The 18891-nt window shown below is 40.4% G+C and overlaps 1 protein-coding gene across 1 annotated transcript in view; it reads right to left on the bottom strand.

Moving 5' to 3' along the window:
* MTHFD2L (methylenetetrahydrofolate dehydrogenase (NADP+ dependent) 2 like) overlaps positions 1 to 18891 on the bottom strand; it is a 468280-nt gene that overhangs the window by 433630 nt on the left and 15759 nt on the right. Inside the window, exon 2 of the mRNA XM_078677826.1 lies at positions 4754 to 4938. Coding sequence (XP_078533952.1) covers positions 4754 to 4938 — 185 coding nt within the window. The remainder of the gene's footprint in view (positions 1 to 4753; positions 4939 to 18891) is intronic.

The following is an 18891-nucleotide window of genomic DNA, read 5'->3' as shown; positions in this document are numbered from 1 at the left end:
TGACACTTTTCTTAAGAATGCCTCCTAATGATTTGTATATTCCAAAATGGGAGGATTGCAATCAAGAATACTAGGGCAGTGAATCTAAATGTGGACAATAATGGTAGAGTGAATGAGTGGAATACTGCACATTGTCAGTTAATTGTCTTAGTTTAAAGTGGTGGGATGTTATTCAATCCAGGATATACACAAGGATTTAAGCATGATGCAAAATATTCTTGGGAGAGGAAATTTTAGGAAAGAGCAGTCTATCATCAGCATATTGGGGGTCTAACCTTCCATAGTTCTTTAGGATCACACCAAGCGGTTCAAGGTAGAGATTAAGGAGGGTGGGGTACATGATTGTTCTTTGGAGATCCTCCCAGATGCAAGTTTACAGAGCTACTGAAGTAGTTACCAATACTGATCTGATGAGATCGATCGGACAAGTCCAGTTAAAGACAACTCATCAGTACCCATGTACCAACTAGAGATATTCTTAAGAGTAGCTTGATTGTGTCAAACTTAAAAGATATATCTACGAGGAGTGAAGATATGGGTTTCTAGTATCAAGAATGCAAACCACTTGACGCAAATCAGTCTCGGAAATGACCAGCCTATTCTGGATAAGACAAACAAACAAAACATTACACAAACATTTACTGCTAATATATAATTTAATTATTGTCATTTCTCTCCGTTTCACATATACTGCTCCTTGATCCTTTCATGGTAAACATGTTTTATATTTATTACAGACACTCCTCCTACAGGAAGGTGCTTTAGGTCAGCCTCCTTCAGCCACTGGCTTCTTTGGCTCTGGAAGCTGTAGTCACTGCTTTGAGACATTGTGAATTACATCTTGGATCAGCCCACAGGTATATGTTATTGTTGTTGGATGTGCCCTTCTGCCTCATTCAAACGAACAAGAGGATATTTTATACAAACATTCAACCCACCAATGTCATGATATTTTTAGGACACAATGCATTTTTACCATATGTATAATCCATACAAGTACAAATATTCAGTGATCTAGGGTGGTAGACGGGGTTGTGGCAAGCAGCACTTTGAAAGCTACATATAACACTGCAAGCTGCCATGACTTTGAATTGCATTCATTTGAAGTCATTTTCATGGCCATGGTGTGCCCTACAGCTTCTGCCAATAAATACTTTTGGTGCTTGGAGGTTGGAGAAGTCAGTTTCAAGTCATGCTTATCATGAAGACAGTAAAGTGCTAACCATTTTGCTCAAAAGTAAAGTTAGCCTTCCTAAAACTGTTTGTCAATTCATTTTTATTAACAAACATTTTGAGATCAGAACTCCAAACCTTATAAGAGCTACACTGATAGAAATAGATGGTGGTTCAATGCTTTGGGGTATTGGAATAGGTTAATCATCTTCTCCAGTAAATTTATGTTGGAAATTAATTATTCCACCACAACATTCACCCCATGGCAATAAAGATAGTTGAGAAGGAAGAATTTGCTGTGCACATTTAATTGAAAAAAACGTCAGTGATATTGAAATATTAGGATAGTGAGATATGCATCCTTGAGGTTCAACCTAATCATATAATCCCCCTTTGAAGGATATCCTTTGGAAGGCGGATATACATAATCTTGTTCTGGCTATAGAGGATCGAAGTACTGAGGTTCCTCAAGTTTATCACCGTCAGGGTTCATAGGCTTTATATGTATAGCACAGTCTGATGTCAATCTACCCTGCTCCCCAGAATGTTGTTCTTCTAGCATGAGGGTAATCCCTTAAAATGTTTAGGGTGGCAATGACTATCAGTTTACGACAACAGAGGAAGGGTATAACTGCCCACCCTATGTAGGGTGGACAGTGTGATGTCCTTTTTTGTCTGTCAGTCAATAACAGTTAAAGCCTGACAGTGAGGGAAAGAACAAAACAAATAATGATCCTTCATACCCAGGGGAAAAACTCCCTGGATGAAGGAGTCATTATTTTTTTAATTTGTCAATAAAAAGCCACTACAGTGAGAGTGTTTTTTAAAAACCAAACTTTCTTAAAGTTTGGTGGATGGCTGTGGCCATCCACCAAACATTTTGTACCTTGACAAAAACTGCAGGACAGTGGTTCCTGTCAAGGTACAGAAAAAGGAGAAAGAAAAAATCTACTCAAGTTTGAACTATCATTGCGTGCTACAAATTCTAAATTGTATCTCAAAACATAATGATTCCAAATCACTTTCTTTGCTTTTAATATTTTACAGCAATACTTCTTGCCTCATTCCTGATGTATCGCCCGCAGACAGTATAAAAATGGACCAGTTTACCTCCCGCACTTTCACACTCCCCTGCGGAGTACCACAGGGCTCCTCGCTGAGTCCGACACTATTTAACATTTATGTTTCGGACTTAGCGAGGGTAATAAAATCATACGGCATTGCCCTTACAACATACGCTGACGACACTCAATTGGTGCTATCGGTACACAACGATGGTACATCAGTTGCAGCTAATTTCCAAGAGGGAATGCGGGCAATCAGTTCCTGGATGTCATCAAACTGTCTTAAATTAAATTCTGATAAGACAGAGGTGATGACATTTGGGAAACTGGAACCAACCTGGTCCCCCCTATGGTGGCCACCCGAGATGGGAACTCCACCTCAACCTGTCACCACGGTCCGCAACCTTGGAGTCATATTTGACAACAAAATGACTTTCCAGCAACATGTCAACTCCGTGGTCTCCTCTTCCTTTTACATCCTGAGAAAAATTAAGAAACTCATGCCATACCTCCCCTCGTCGGCCGGTAAAACCCTAATTAGTACTTTGGTCTTTTCCAAAACAGACTACTGCAATGCCCTTCTTCTGAATGCCCAGGAAAAAGTCCTCAACAGATTGCAGCTAGTCCGGAATGCCTCGGCCAGAATGTTACTGGGCATTCCCAAGTTCACATCCATCTCCCCTTACATTCGACAGCTGCACTGGCTCCCAATTAGGAGCCGGACAAAATTCAAGGCACTGTGCATTGCATACAAAGCCATAAACAATTCAGGCCCACAGTTTCTTAAAAATGCCCTTTCCCCGCTCCATCATTCAAGAACACTACGTTCATCTTCAGCTCATCTGCTGAAAGTCCCACGTACAAAAAGAGCCAACTGGGGTGACAGATGCTTCACTATCTCCACAGCCAAACTTTGGAACACATTACCCCTTTACATCAAAACCGCCCCCACTCTCATCAGCTTCAGAAAAAAACTAAAAACTTGGTTTTTTGCAACATAATTTTTTAGCCACAGCGATGGTTCTGTACTTTGAGCGCCGAGACACCTCCGGGTAGTTGTGCGCTATAAAATTCGCACAAACATAAACATAAACATAAACAGCCAGATGCAGCCTTTCCACTTGCAATTTGGGGGTTCCTTCTCTGCGTCCACCCTAATCCTAGCATCAAAGGACATCATCAACTTCTCAATGTGTAAATTGCAAAAAGTCACATTGTCCACACCAGCTCCAGGTAACGACTAAGGGGCATATTAACAAGGCGGGGCTATGAAATTATCCCCGCTTTTGCGGCCGTTTTTGGCCGAAAAGCGGTGATAATTTTATCGCCTTATCAGCAAAGACACGCTATCGTGTGTTTTGCTGACTTAGCGCCCGTTTCCAGCAGGCCTAACTTTGCATCGCTAATGAGATGCAAAGTAGGCGTGGCTGTGAAACCAACCAGGGAAAATATCGCGAAGGCAGCTTCACGATATTAACATGGAAGGGTAGCGATTATTTAAATCTCGTTAGGTATGCCTTAAAGCAGGAATTTAACGTCTGTTAAATTCCTGACTAAGGCATACTTAACATGGGGGGTGGATTCCGTGGCTAAGACCACAGGCCCTATCATCTAGGATATCACCGTTTTCTACCATGGAAAACGGCGATATCCACACTATCTCTGGAATTGTTATTGCCTTAGCGATGCGCATAGTTGATAACACGCTAACCGGGCGATAAATTCCAGAGATAGCCGGCGATAAATATGCAAGCGCTAAGCGCGCTTTGCGATATTTATCGCCGGCCCTTGTTAATATGCCCTTAAGATTGGCATGACTTATGACTAATGTGCGCTCTTAATTAACGGCATATTTTCTCTCAACTGATATGTAAAATTTTAATTATTGCAAGAAAACTAGGAGTGGGAGTGGGTTTAAGGCATTTTGTATAAAGAAGAAAGAAAAAAACGAATATTCAGTAGTGCTTTTCAATCGATTACAATAAACACATACAGTATGGAACCTTGCAAGAATGCCTGCCATTTTAAGTTATATTAGAAGCTTGGAGCATGTTGTAAGCAAGGCGGACAAAAAGTCAGAGGAACTTTGGAGAAAGCAGTTTATATTGTCTGAAAAATGTATTAAAAAAAATTGATGGTCATTGTTACCTTTTATTTAAAAAAAATGAGCCCACATAGCAATTCAAACATGCATTTATCACCAGATTGACATTTAAAAAAAACTTCATGCCAAGTACTTGGGAAAATGTTTTCAGAGATGCTTTTGAGTGGAATTTTCAACCCTCATCCTTGCCAGTTTTGCACCCGTCCTACTCTGCGCCATGCTACCCTATGTGGTCTGGAGACCCCAGGTCCAACATGCACCCATTATGAACAACATTTTGCCCCCTCCACAACCTCCCAACCAAGGGACATATTCCGAACTTGAAGACTACAGACGCCCTAATTTTGTATTACACCAAACAGAACAGTGTGATATGAATGTTTTCTACATAATTTACATTATTACTACTCACCCACAGTAGCTGCTGCTTTGATCTTATTCCGGACATATGCATGGCTGGCAGGGTTTTCGCCTACTAGGATAACACTGAGATGTGGCCGATTATTCCCCAAAGATATCCAAGATTCCACATCTTTCTGCACTTCTTTATGTATCTGTTTGGCAAGCCTTGCCCCGGAAATAATAGTTGCTTCCTGTCTGTTAACCACAAGTCATATATTTACAATTAAAAATACCATGTCTTTCAAAATGTATTCAAAAATGATTTTGTTGCTGAAATAAATATTTCGATAAATAAATTACGAGCAACAGGAAATACAAACATTATCAATGAGTAAACCCCATCTAACATTAGCTCACTCAATGGTATTTAGTTGAAATAGGCATTTCTATAGGCCAGGACCTACAATGTCAAAATGTTTTCATTCAAGATTGAGGGGGCTGTTTTCGAGTTTGACAGAAAGGGTACCCAGTTGAAATAAAGCAAACTCCCCACCAAGGTCATGGTCACCCCTGCCCAATTTGGAGGTGGGCATGCCAACACTAAGGGGCCGATTCCGATTCGGGTCGGAAGGGCTCCGAACCATGTTCGGAGCCCTTCCGAACGAATCGGTACATGTGGGACGGATTCCTTTCCGACCGAGCCATTCCGATGGTCTTGGTCGGAAAGGAATCCGACTCAGATATCCGAATGGCCTACGACGGGCTCGGAGAGCCCGTCTGCAATCCGGAAATCCTCCAGTACTCCCCCGGTCGCCTCTTTACGACCGAGGGAGTACGATGGCAGTTTTTCACTGCCTTTTCATGCTGGTGTGTTCAGCACGAAAAGGCAGTCGGAAACTGTCTCTGGGGGCTCCCAGCAGGGCCCACATGGGTGTGAGGCTGCCGAACGGCAGCCTGGGGGCACCTATGGTGCCCCTCTGTTCCATGCACCCGGTGGCAGGCACCTTGGGGTGCCAGCCACAGGGTGCAGGGATGAACTGCACCCTGAATTTCACATTGCAAGCCTGCTTTCCGGTCAGAATGCATGCTTGCATTGTGAACCATATGAATGCATCGTACTACCAGGGCCATAACTGAAAACAGCAGGTCGGTCGGTTACGGCTCCTGACCAATGTCGGACAGACCTGAGTCCGTTCGACATCCGAATCAACCCCTATGTCAACGGCAGAGCCTACTCCATCTCATCTGCAGACATTTTTCTCTGATGCCCTGACAGAGTGAAGGCCATCAGAGGTTAGCCATCTGACCATTTACTCAATTTAGAGTGAGCAGTCAGAAGGCTGGTAAAACCCGGTAGTGACAGACAGTAAAAAAAAAAGAAAGACCTCTCTCACCAGGGGAATCACCTCCATGGTGTTGGGGTCATTGGCTTCACTTTTTTCAAAAACAAACTCCTGCTTTGAGAGTGTGTTTTTGAAAAAAGCTAATTTTGTAAACGTTTAACTGCCAGCCATCGTGGTTGACAGTGCAGTCCATCAAACTTTTTCAACAATGACAACAACTACCATGGAGGCGGTGTCTGCCAAGTTAAGAGGTGTCCATGGTGCTGGCAGATAGCTTTTAATTTAGCGGATGGAATGTCCATCAGGGTAACAGAGTAATTTACTCCATTGTGCTGATGAACAATATTCCAGCCTCCAAAACTCTAAATCCGGTCCTAAGCATGTTGAGTCTGGCTAGTGTATCCCTCTAAATGTTCAATGCTCAAACCTTGCAGCATGAATACATTGCATCAATAAAAATACTGAAGAGAGCTAACAAATATATTTAAAATGGGATATGGACCTTTATTTCATGGTACTTGATGTACACTCCCTATATACCATAATTGACCACCAACAGGGACTTGAAGCTTGCGAATTCTATCTACGGAATAGACCCATGAGATTTTACTAACACAATGTTATGATTATGACTATGATTGATTTCTGTCTGAAAAATAACATTTTTTCTTTTGATGGCGCCCTCTACAGGCAGATCAACGGGACTGCCATGGGTTCTTGCTTTGCTCCCAGTTTCGCTAATTTATTTATGGGATACTGGGAGCCGGAGATCCATGGCAGTCTCAACCTGAAAGAAGATTTCAGAAGGGTGGAGGTATGGCTCCACTATATAGACGATGTATTTATTGTCTATAGGGGGAGCAAAGAACAGGCTGATACATTTGTTGATAATCTCAACATTAACAAGTATAACATCAGATTGTCAGGAACTATCAGCAATACCTATGTAGAGTATTTGGATGTTAGACTTGAGATCAAAAATAACCTTATCTGTACCTCCCTTTTCCGAAAAGAGACAGCTGGAAACAGTGTGCTGCATGCCCTCAGCAGTCACCCAGAGGTATTAAAGTGGAGTATACCTTATGGAGAGCTGCTGAGGGCAAAAAGAAACTGTAACACGTCTGATGCTTACTATATTGAGAGGGATATCATAGCAGACAGATTTAAGGAAAGGGGATATCCGCACTAGGTCATCAAACGTGCCATGGATAGGGCCGAGAAAGTGGACAGGAAAGAAACTCTGACTAGTCAAGAAACCATAAATGAAGAGTTGGATGACACCACGCGAGTGATACTGACCTTCAATGGTAAATCGGAAGGGGTCAAAAGAGTCCTTGCCAAACATTGGGATATCTTGAGAAAAGATAATATCATAGGCAGTCTAATACAGAAACGACCCAGTATCACGTACAGACGCAACCTTAACATCAGGGATCTAGTTGCTAGAAATGATGTAACGCAGTATCAAGCTAATACTGAACATGACCTTCAGGGATTCTATCCATGCAGTCACCGCAAAGCATGCAGCAACAGCACATATAAAAGTGAACTTATATACAATGGAGTCAAGAGAAGGATCACACAATTTCTTACGTGTGGCACTAACTACGTTGTATATATTATAGAATGTCCCTGTCATCTTTGGTATATAGGAAGTACCAAATGCAGTGCCAAGAAACGAGTACTTGAACATCGTAGGGCGATTGTCAATCAAGACCTCAAGTACCCGTTGGCACGTCACTTTAAGGACAAACATTATTCAGATGCGAACTTGTTGAGTTATATGCTTATCGAACAAATACCAGCTAGTCCGAGAGGAGGTGACAGATTGTTATCTCTCAGACAACATGAATCTAGACATATAATCAACTTCCAGAGCAAATACCCGGGTGGACTTAACTGGGATGAGGAACTAGCAGTGCATCTGAAAGAGGGCTCGTAGAGACAATATAGAGATTAATCTCTATCTCCTACCTGTGTTTTCCTGATAAATCCCAAGCACTCTGTATACGTGATATGACATCTATATCAGCATACAGTGGTTGCTTCGGTTATAATCCTTAACTCACATTATTAACTATTATGTCTCTTCTGTACATGTTTAAAGAGGTGCTAGAACTATATTGTTTTTATTCAAATAATTTATTGTTACATGTATATTGAATTCTGGTCTTTTGTGTATTTTTCTTTTACAGGAGAACAGGCAGGGTTTCCCAGTATGAATTGATTCATCACCTTGGGCACCCCACCTTGTTCCATCCTATCGTAGGGCGATTGTCAATCAAGACCTCAAGTACCCGTTGGCACGTCACTTTAAGGACAAACATTATTCAGATGCGAACTTGTTGAGTTATATGCTTATCGAACAAATACCAGCTAGTCCGAGAGGAGGTGACAGATTGTTATCTCTCAGACAACATGAATCTAGACATATAATCAACTTCCAGAGCAAATACCCGGGTGGACTTAACTGGGATGAGGAACTAGCAGTGCATCTGAAAGAGGGCTCGTAGAGACAATATAGAGATTAATCTCTATCTCCTACCTGTGTTTTCCTGATAAATCCCAAGCACTCTGTATACGTGATATGACATCTATATCAGCATACAGTGGTTGCTTCGGTTATAATCCTTAACTCACATAAGTAACTATTATGTCTCTTCTGTACATGTTTAAAGAGGTGCTAGAACTATATTGTTTTTATTCAAATAATTTATTGTTACATGTATATTGAATTCTGGTCTTTTGTGTATTTTTCTTTTACAGGAGAACAGGCAGGGTTTCCCAGTATGAATTGATTCATCACCTTGGGCACCCCACCTTGTTCCATCCTATCACCATCACGGGCATTTCTATCCTGTTTTCATCTTTTTCGTAGACACATAGGGACACGGTCAGATATTTAATTCTTTTCTATTTTCACTGTGAAGCACAAAAGAAGTTACTCGCAAAATATGGTAGAGCTATATGACTGTCATCTTGGCGGATGCTAAAAACTTTATTTGAACTTTGTTATTGGTCAGTGTTACATATTATTTGAATGTACGACACTGGTCAATCAGGTGGAATGACGATATGTAGAATCTAACTTGTAGAGGTGATTGTAAATTGGAGGTATGATTTACTCTAGTGATAATACAGATCATACTAATAGAGTTTTGTTTTTCACCATTGATTTTCCGGCACTTGTCATTAATTTTCAGTTACAATATTTGTGTGCACGATATGGTATGTGAACATACAATGATATTATCTGACAGAATTTGTCTTATGGAATATAGAAGTTATATACACTTCGTTATTTAATCATGTGGACAATATACACTGAGAGTGATAACCTACTTTGGTTATACTACCTTCGTTGCATCTGTGAACCACAATATTTTTTATTCGCTATGCTATGTATATACACTAAGTAACGTTACAAGATGGCCGATTGACCATGTTATACTTCTGCTCGTTCTACCTTGGCTTTCTGGCACTCGCCAACAATTTGCAGCTGCAATATTTGGTTGCACGATATAGTATGGTAAATGGACTGTCTTATTATTTGTGAGATTATGTCTCATACAGTGCGGAACAGTTATATACTTTATTTCATATCCATCTGGTTAATATATTCTGACAGTGATGATTTATTTGAGTTATCATGACTTTATCTGCATACATCAATGTGTTTTACTTGCTGTTTGGTATGCAAGCACAACTTACACTATGTATAAAGCAACGTTACAAGATGGACGACACATTATGTTATGCATCTGCTTGTCCTACCTTGATTGCTATGTATGTAACTTTATTCATAACAGCACAATCACTCACACAAACTCACCACACGTGATCAAGGCAAGTCGCCGAAACGCGTTGTGTGAATAAACCGAAGACTCAACATTTCTGGATTGTTTTGTGGTTCCTGAGAGCGTACAAGATAATTTTATCTTTTTTGGACATATATATATATATATACATACACCTATTATCTAAATATAAAAATAAATAATATATAATAATTTAAATAATTAAAGTAATACTTTTGATGTTAATTAATAATTTACACTACCTTAAATATAACAAAATTAAAAACATTACATAGCTAAGGGAATAACATTAATATTCCCACTCCAACAATTGCAAAAGTAAAGAATTAGCTGGATGGTGGGAGGGTAAAAATTATTATTCCCACCCCAGTGAGTGCAACAGTAGGGAGAACGTTGGATAGTGTAGGGGTAAGAATTACTATTCCCACTCCAGAGAGTGCAAAAGTAGGGTAAACTTTGGATAGCAGGAGGGTAAAAATTACTATTCCCACTCCAGTGAGTGCAACAGTAGGGAAAGCGTTGGATAGCGTTGGGGTAAAAATTACTATTCCCACTCCATAGACTGCAACAGTAGGGAAAGCGTTGGATAGCGTTGAGGTAAAAATTACTATTCCCACTCCAGAGAGTGCAAAAGTAGGGAAAACGTTGGATAGCAGGAGGGTAAAAATTACTATTCCCACTCCAGAGAGTGCAACAGTAGGGAAAGCGTTAGATAGCGGGAGGGTAAAATTACTATTCCCACTCCAGAGAGTGCAACAGTAGGGAAAGTAATGATTTAATATTTAAATAAGAATAAATTAATTATCAATACCAATAAAAAAAGAATTAATTACCAATCACAAAATATTTAATAATTAATTATTTATGAATACCAATTAATATTTGTTATAAACAATTATTTACCTATTAATAATTATTTGACAACTAATTAATTTTCAATCCCAAAAATGTAATAAGTAATATAAAATTGGCAATTAATATTCAATTAACAATAAATTATTTATCAATACACAAAAATAATTTCGGTAATTGCTTAATTACAATTAAATGACTTCACACCCTATTCCCCTATAACCCACAACCCACTCCAAATAATACATTAATACAATTAACATAATTAACAATTAATCAATGAATAAAAATGAATTACCAATGAATAAAAATAACTTACCAATTAATAATTAATTAGCAACAAATTAATTATAAATACAAATACATTAAAATGAATATTTAATTTACTATAATTAAATTACTTCCCATTTCCTCTATAAACCCACAACCCGCTACGGAATTAAATGATGCAAAAATTAAATAACATAACATTCATTACTTTAAAAAAATTAAACATACATTACAAAAATGATATATAATTTTAACACTTATACTAGCATACATAACACTAAATAAAATCGATATTATGGAAAACGATATTTTATATTCGATATTTTGGAAATCTGTATTTTAAACCTCAATTTTGATATTCTATCCAACTATATTTTGGTAATTCGATATTTGGCCTATCTATATTTTTAATTCGATATTTTGGCCAGTCGATATTTCAAATTCAATATTTTGGGTGTTTACCATCACCGTGCACTAGATACCGAGACACAACACAGTAGCTCATATTCTCTTCCTATGTTTCCGACAAATGCTATAAGAGCTAGCATAGAGCCCTGTCTGGTGGAAAAGAAAGCACTTGAGGAATGGCAAATAGTTGCAAAAGAAAATAGGCCCAACTATTACACATAGGAAAAAGTCTTCAGGAAGAGATTATGCCGTGTTGCAACCATTTCCATCCATAGAATCCTATTTGTTGATTCATGTTCGACCTGGAATCCTTGGCATGGTTTCCCTTCACTTTTTGTCTTCAAACCTCCTGTTCTTGCTGACTTCATTTCTGCTGGCCTTAGGACTTTGGGCACTGTACCACTGCTAACCATTGCTAAAATGCATGTTCTCTGTGCTTAAAATACAATACAATATATTTTTTAAAGCACAGAGCTACCTCGAAAGAGGCGTCTCGGTGCTAGCAGAAACAAACAGGCTTAAAAACCACATGAAAAGATAGTATTAACAAATGTTGATATAGGAAGCGAAGAGTAGAGGTTTTAGACCCTTCCTAAAAATAGTTTCATATTGGCTGCATCTAAGAACGATAGGACAGGCATGCCACAACCTGTTTGCCAGGAAGATGAAGGATCTACCTCCTCCTCTTCTGGCCTTGTGTGTGCGGGGGAGTTGGAAAAGTTTGACATTATTGGATCGCAAGGCTCTCCTCACCTGGGTATTAGGCTTGAAACGATGCCTAAGGTAGAAAGGGCTCTTGGGATTGTATGCCCTACAGGCAATGGTGAGTGCCTTAAACGGGATCCTTTTATTCACGGGAAGACAGTGACGATGGTGTAAATGTCTTGATATCGAGACCTGGGAGGGAATTTTAAGAATCAGCAGCATTCTGAATAGTGTGAAGACGCTGAACAAGAAACACTGGTAGCCCTATACACAGACTATTGGAGTAATCCAACTTAGAGGCAATCAAGGCATGAACAATCGTTTTACCATCTTCCACAGGAAAAATCCTTGTCAGGGACCTCAGAGTGATGAAACAGGAAGGAGATAGGGCCTTAATCTGAGACTCTAAGGTGAGGTCCGAGTCACATTTCACCCTGAGGTTTCTTACCACCAGGGATGGAAGGGGTTGAGGCAGCTCCAAAGGTTGAAATCAGTGGTGAACTTGATGCCAAAGAAAATATTCCCAGTTTTATCTGAGTTGAGCCTTAAGCAACTAGCATTCATCCAGTCCACCACTGATTTGAGGCAGGACTTAAAAGAACTCAAGGATGATGGAGAATTTTCCTGAAACATCAAAAGGAGTTGAGTATTATCAGCGAAGGATACACCTCTCACAACCCAGGGCTCACCAATTTTAGTCAGGGGTTCCAAGTATATATTAAAAAGGGTAGGGCTAAGATCTGAACCGTGTAGGACTCTGCAATCCAGGGGTTTTGCTGCAGAAGGAAAAGGAGGAAGAAAAACCACCTGGGTATGCCTGCTAATTAAAGATTTAAGCCGTAGCAGGGCTTGGTCTCTGATACCAATCTTTTCCAGCCTCTCAAGCAAAATAACGTGAAAGACCGTATCAAATGCCAAGGAAACCTCAAGTAGCACTACCTTGGCTGGGATGTTTAAATCAAGATTAGTTTTGATATATTCAGATACCTCAAGAAGGACGGTCTCAGAACTGTAGCCAGAACGGAATCCCTAGTGCAAGTCGTGGAGCAGATGGTTAGACTCCAAGAAGACTGTGAGCTGCCTATTCATATTTTCCTTCAAAAGTTTTGTGGCCATGTTAAGAAGTGAGATAGGTCTATAATTGCTAAGAACTTGAGGGTTAGCTATAGGATTCTTGAGCAGAGGGAGCAAAAGAGCTTGTTTCCTGCTAGGGGCAACAAACGCCGGGACCCATTGAGTAGTCTATTCAAACAGGGGTTGACCACCAGGACAGCAAGTTTGAGAATGGCTGAGGGGCCGGGCTTTGAGTGAAGAACCCAACTTGCATTTTTTGAGTTCCATAGAATATTCCTCAAAGGATATGGGGATGAAACTAGACGATAGGATGCCAGAAAGTGCATGGGATGATACATATTGTAGGGTGGCATTATGATCCAGGAATTGACCATATATTGCTTGAATCGTAATATAAAAGAAATCTGGGAGGTCTCTGCAAAGTTCTATTGAAAGAATGAAGGTATTTTTAGTAGCCACAGGTGAGAGGAAAGAGCTAGCCACCTTAAACACCTCATAATGTAAGTTATTTGAGCCATCCCGATAGCTGCATGGTATTTCTTAAGAGCGGTCTGATAGATCAATTTATCACCTTTGTCATATCTAACTTTTTGCAACATGATTCGTCTGACTTAAGAGCAGCAGAAAATCAAGGTGCAGAGGGCTTAAGCCTCTTAGGGGAACGGGATTTCAAAGGTGCAATGGTATCAATAGCCTTCATGGCTCAGCCACTAGAATGCACTGTGTACTGTTCTAAATCTCGGGTCCTTTCACAGATAAATGACTGAAGTTTATCAGTGAGGAGAGAACCATTAATTTTATGACAGGATCTAGACATTTTCTAGGTCTATGTCACAAGGAGTCAGGGTTGAAACTTTAAAAGGAATCAAAACATGGTCAGACCAGATGAGTTTCAAAACTCGATTTTCCTTGCCTAACGAATGGTTGGCTAGGATGAGGTGGAGAGTGTGACTTGATTTGTGAGTGGGCACCTTAATATTTTGCTCTTCTCAAAGTTAAAGCCCTCCAAACATGGTAACGTTGGCTTATCCACAACTGGCACATTCAATTGTCTTATAAGTCCCTCGTACTGTGCACTAACTGTGTCCAGGGCTTCTAAATGAAATGCTTCTAGTGGGATTGCAGCACTGATTGTGTCACCCACTTAAGTAGCCCTTTAATCATGTTTCAGGCCTGCCACTGCAGAGCCTGTGTATGCAGTTTTAAACTGCCATGTCGACCTGCCAAGTTAACCCTCTTGCAAGGTCCAAACCTTGCTTTTCAATACACATAAGTCACCCCTAAGCTAGGACGTGAAACACCCATGGGCAAAGTGCAGTGTTTTTTTAAATGTGGACGTACTTTAAGGTTTAACATCATATTAGTTAAAAAGTCTTAAATTAGTTTTTTCACTACAGCAAGGTCTATCGCTCCTATAGGTTAACATTGGGATTATTTTATTATATCTTATAAGTGTAATTTCCAACTGGGAAGATAAGACACCCCCAAATTCGGTGTCTCTGAATCACAATTCAAAATCATAATTCATGGTGCAGTTAGATTTTAAACTGTAATTCTGAAAATGCAACTTTTTAGAAAGATGCCATTTTCTTACTTTAACCATTTGGTGCCTTCTGCCTGTCTCTGAATACATGTCTTGTGTGGGTGACAGCTGGGCTTTGTGCATTTCCTCTAGACAGTCACACACAAAGGGAGCTTATACCATCCTATACATCCTGATGCACCATCGTGGGCAGGATGGGAGGGAGGGGCTGACACTTGCACCAGACTGGGCTGTGACCTGTCCCCACACAAAGGGCTGCATACTCCCCTGTAGTCAGTTTGGAGCCAAGGCAGGAAGGGCAGGGACTCTGTGCCCTTTAAAAGGCATCTCTTGGAAGTATACCCCACTTCAAAGGCACAACTGGGGGTACTGGTGGGGGGACACAGGCGTATGCCCTAAATCTACTTTAACAACCTTACTAGCACAACTCTCACCTGAGATAGAGGCTTTTGAACAAACAGTTATCCATGATGTAGAACAAGAAGCACAGACAAAGAGACAATTTTTCATGAATCTGAGAAGACTAGAGGCAAGCAATACAGGAGCTGAATGAGGACCCCAGAAGAGTGATAAAGCCGTCTGACAATGGGGGTGCCATTGTCATACAGACAAGAGAGTCTTATGAAATTGAGTGTCTGCGCCTCCTAGTTGACAGACAAAACTACAGAATCCTGGAGAAGGATACCACCCATGAATTACAAAGAGAAATCAGAACCTCAGAACCACAGAATGAAGCATCTTTCTTGTGCAATGATCAACTGGTAATACCGCATTTTTATACATTACCGAAAGTGCATAAAAACAGATTACCCCCACTTGCAAGACCAATAGTTTCGGGCATTGGACTGGTCTCTCACGTTTCTGTGAATTTTATCTGAGGCCGATTGTGGAGAAGATGGCATCCTATTTCAGGCACACCAGGGAAGTTCTTAGAACCGGTCACGTTTCTATGACTTTTATTTGAGACCGCTTGTTGAGAAGATGCCATCCTATTAGGACACCAGGGAAGTACTCAATCTGAATAAGGACATCACATTCAAACCTCACTCACTATTCCTAGTGGGGCTCGACATCGAGTCCCCATGTACAAAATTCCCCAGGAAGAGATCCTGAGGGTAACCTGGCGGAATGGTCACTGAACAGGAACTTCTTCCAGTACAAGGACACAATATAGCTTCAATCACATGGAACTTCCATGGGTAGTACATTTGTGCCTAGTTTGGCATGTTTCCATGCCTCGGACTTTGAAAGAGAGAACATTTACTCCCCAGACAAACGCTTTTCGGAATGTGTGAAGCTATGGCATTGTTATATTGATAATGTGCTGGTTATTTGGCAAGGAGATAGGGAGTCATTTGAAGGGTTTGTGAAATGGCTCTATAGTAGGAACCCTTTTCTATACATTACATCATCTACAGTTTAAAATGTAGCCCTTTCTTTTCTGGACTTGGACATCAGACCCAAGGAGGGTAGGTTGGTAACAGAGGTCCATCATAAACTGACGGACAGAAACAATCTGCTGTCCTTCTATAGCCCCTTCCATGCTTCTGTCAGCCAACGGCCATTGCAAGCACTACCTCTGTTGGCCGACGCGTCCCCCCCGCTGCACTAAACCGCTGGACGCGGCGGTATTGCTGACGCGGTTAAGCGGTTAACATTCACCCCAAGGCCCTGCGAGAAAATTTACTTACGGACAATTCCTTCTGAGATTACTACTTTTGAGGAGGAAGCCAACAAACTGAGCATCAAATTGCAAGACTGGAACTACCCCAAATGAGTAGCAAGTAGGGCATGGTAAAGATCAAAGAAAAACAATAGGAATTCCGTGTTGAATACCCAGGAAAACTACTGATAGGAGCATATGCATGACTACATTTAGCACAGCCTCCATAATGGTGAAAAAGATTATTTAAAAAAACCTGACAGATCATCATTTCAAACTGTCTAAATTTGGAGACCCCAATGTTCTAATTCGGGAAAGATGCAAGCATTCATAACCTATTGGTTCACACCAGGCCCCTGATATGCAAACCGGTGGCGGAGCTAAGATTGTGAAATCTCCCACCCTTGACAGGACACAATGTCTGTGGGTCGTCTAAAGTGGGCCCACTAACCAGTAATGTCAAGTCAATTGATCTGGGTATGAAATCTCCATGGAAACTTACAAATCTCAGTACATGCAACATTAGGCGCCAGTGCAATTTATTGTATGTTGAGATGACCACCAGGAAAATAAAGATTAGGATCATGGAACACGAGTAACGTTAGGTGCATCAAATCAATGACAACATTGACCACACACTCCTAAGAAATGAAACACTCTGATTTTCCGTGTAAGCTCGTTCCTACAAGCGGCAGTACGCTCACGTGCCTTCATAAGCGATTTTTACGTGATAAGAGTGCCTAATAATGTTCAGGCGTACATATTCATTTTCAACTTTTAGTTGAATATTATGTAAGGCGCCACCTTGCATGTGTGCAAGCTACAACAAAACCAATTACTTCTGCACCATGCTGCGAACACTGTTTACAACTACATTGCACCTTATTATAATACAATGCTGCTGCTAAATGCCTGCTTAATCATTTTGCATACTTGTGCAGGCATGAAAGCTCAGATATAATTAATTTTATCTGGGATGCTGCTAACATTGTTTACAACTAAACCGCACCTTATTCTAATTATATTTGTACTATGTTGTTAATGTTGGTTACATTCATCGCACTTTATTATAATATGATTTTACTTTTATAAGCCTGCCCATCTGTTTTTAAAAGGTATTTTATCGGTTTATTTATCTGCAAATTGCTAATATGGCATTGCTGTCGTATATTGTGCTTTTTCATACACTGTACATTGTTGCAATTTCTTTTATCAAATGTATGTGTTTTTTAACCCCGCACCGCAGATTTATATAAGATTGTTTTAAATGCAAATTCTTATGAGAATCTTAAACAACAGCTGTATTTTGTTTGGTGGTGATTGAACTGTGCTTTTATGGATATTTGTATCTGAATAAAGATTGAATTGAATTGAAATGAAACACTCAGTGGATGGAATGAGTAGTCATTGACAAGCCCCATATTCCTAATACAATAAAAATGTGAATAGCTTGCTATTAAACAAAGATGGGTGAACGGATTAAAAAGCAATGAAAAGGGATTAAATGATGATATCCCGTGGCACTTTTTGAACTGCCTTTGAAAGTAATCTGTAATATCCAAGATGAGAGGTGTGTGACATGATGGTCCCCACAGGCACTGTTCTATTTTTATTTTTGAATGAGGTTATTAAAGAACTAAGGGGCATATTACCAACAAGTAGCGATAATTATCGCTAAATAGGCTTAGCAACGATTTTTTTATCGCTGCCTATCCTTGGATATGTTAGCGGGGAAAACATGCTATTAGCAACGTTTTTCTCCATTGTGCTAAAATATCCAGCGATAGCAGCGAAATGCGTGAATATCGCTAAGAATACATCGATATTCACGCATTAGCCATGTTATCCACCTCCCATTGGATAACATGGCTAAAAACTGGTCTGAGCAGGCGTTGGTTTTTGGCGATAGCGGGAATATTTCCATCGCTACGCCTGCCTTGCTAATAGGCTTCAGCAATGTTAGCGACTGCTTTCAGTCGCTAACAGGTTGGTTACGCCCACTTTGCATGTCATTAGCAATAAATATCGCTGACATGCAAAGCGGGCCCCAAACTGCTCGCTATCGCCTAAAAGCTGTTGCTAACATCAGTTAGCGACAGCTTGTTAATAGAGCGATAGAATTATCACCGCTTAGCGGCCGAAAACGGCCGCTAAACCGGCGATAATTGCCTATCACCACCCTTGGTAATATGCCCCTAAACTTGGGAGTACATGAGCATCAGTGGTCAAGAATCATGTTGGTGATAAAAATAATGTCAGATATGAAGATATTAGGGGTGCCAGAGAGCCAGCATGAAAGAAAGTAGGACTGCCATGAGGCTCCTGCAGTCCGGGGCTCCAATCCGCCACTGTCCTCCCTCATTTGGGACCATCCTGCCTTTAAACTATGCTCCCTGCAAAGGAGAGGGAGGCAGCTCCATCAAAATATAAAATATAGCATCGAGAGCAACTCAGATCTGGATTAATCAACCATTGCTGAGTCGGGCCACAAAGGCACGGTGGAGGCCAATTGTAACAATCCGATGGGGGTAT

Source organism: Lissotriton helveticus, chromosome 2_1 (genome assembly GCF_964261635.1).
Source record: "Lissotriton helveticus chromosome 2_1, aLisHel1.1, whole genome shotgun sequence".
NCBI lineage: Eukaryota > Metazoa > Chordata > Amphibia > Caudata > Salamandridae > Lissotriton > Lissotriton helveticus.
This window is presented reverse-complemented; position numbering and strand designations above follow the sequence as displayed.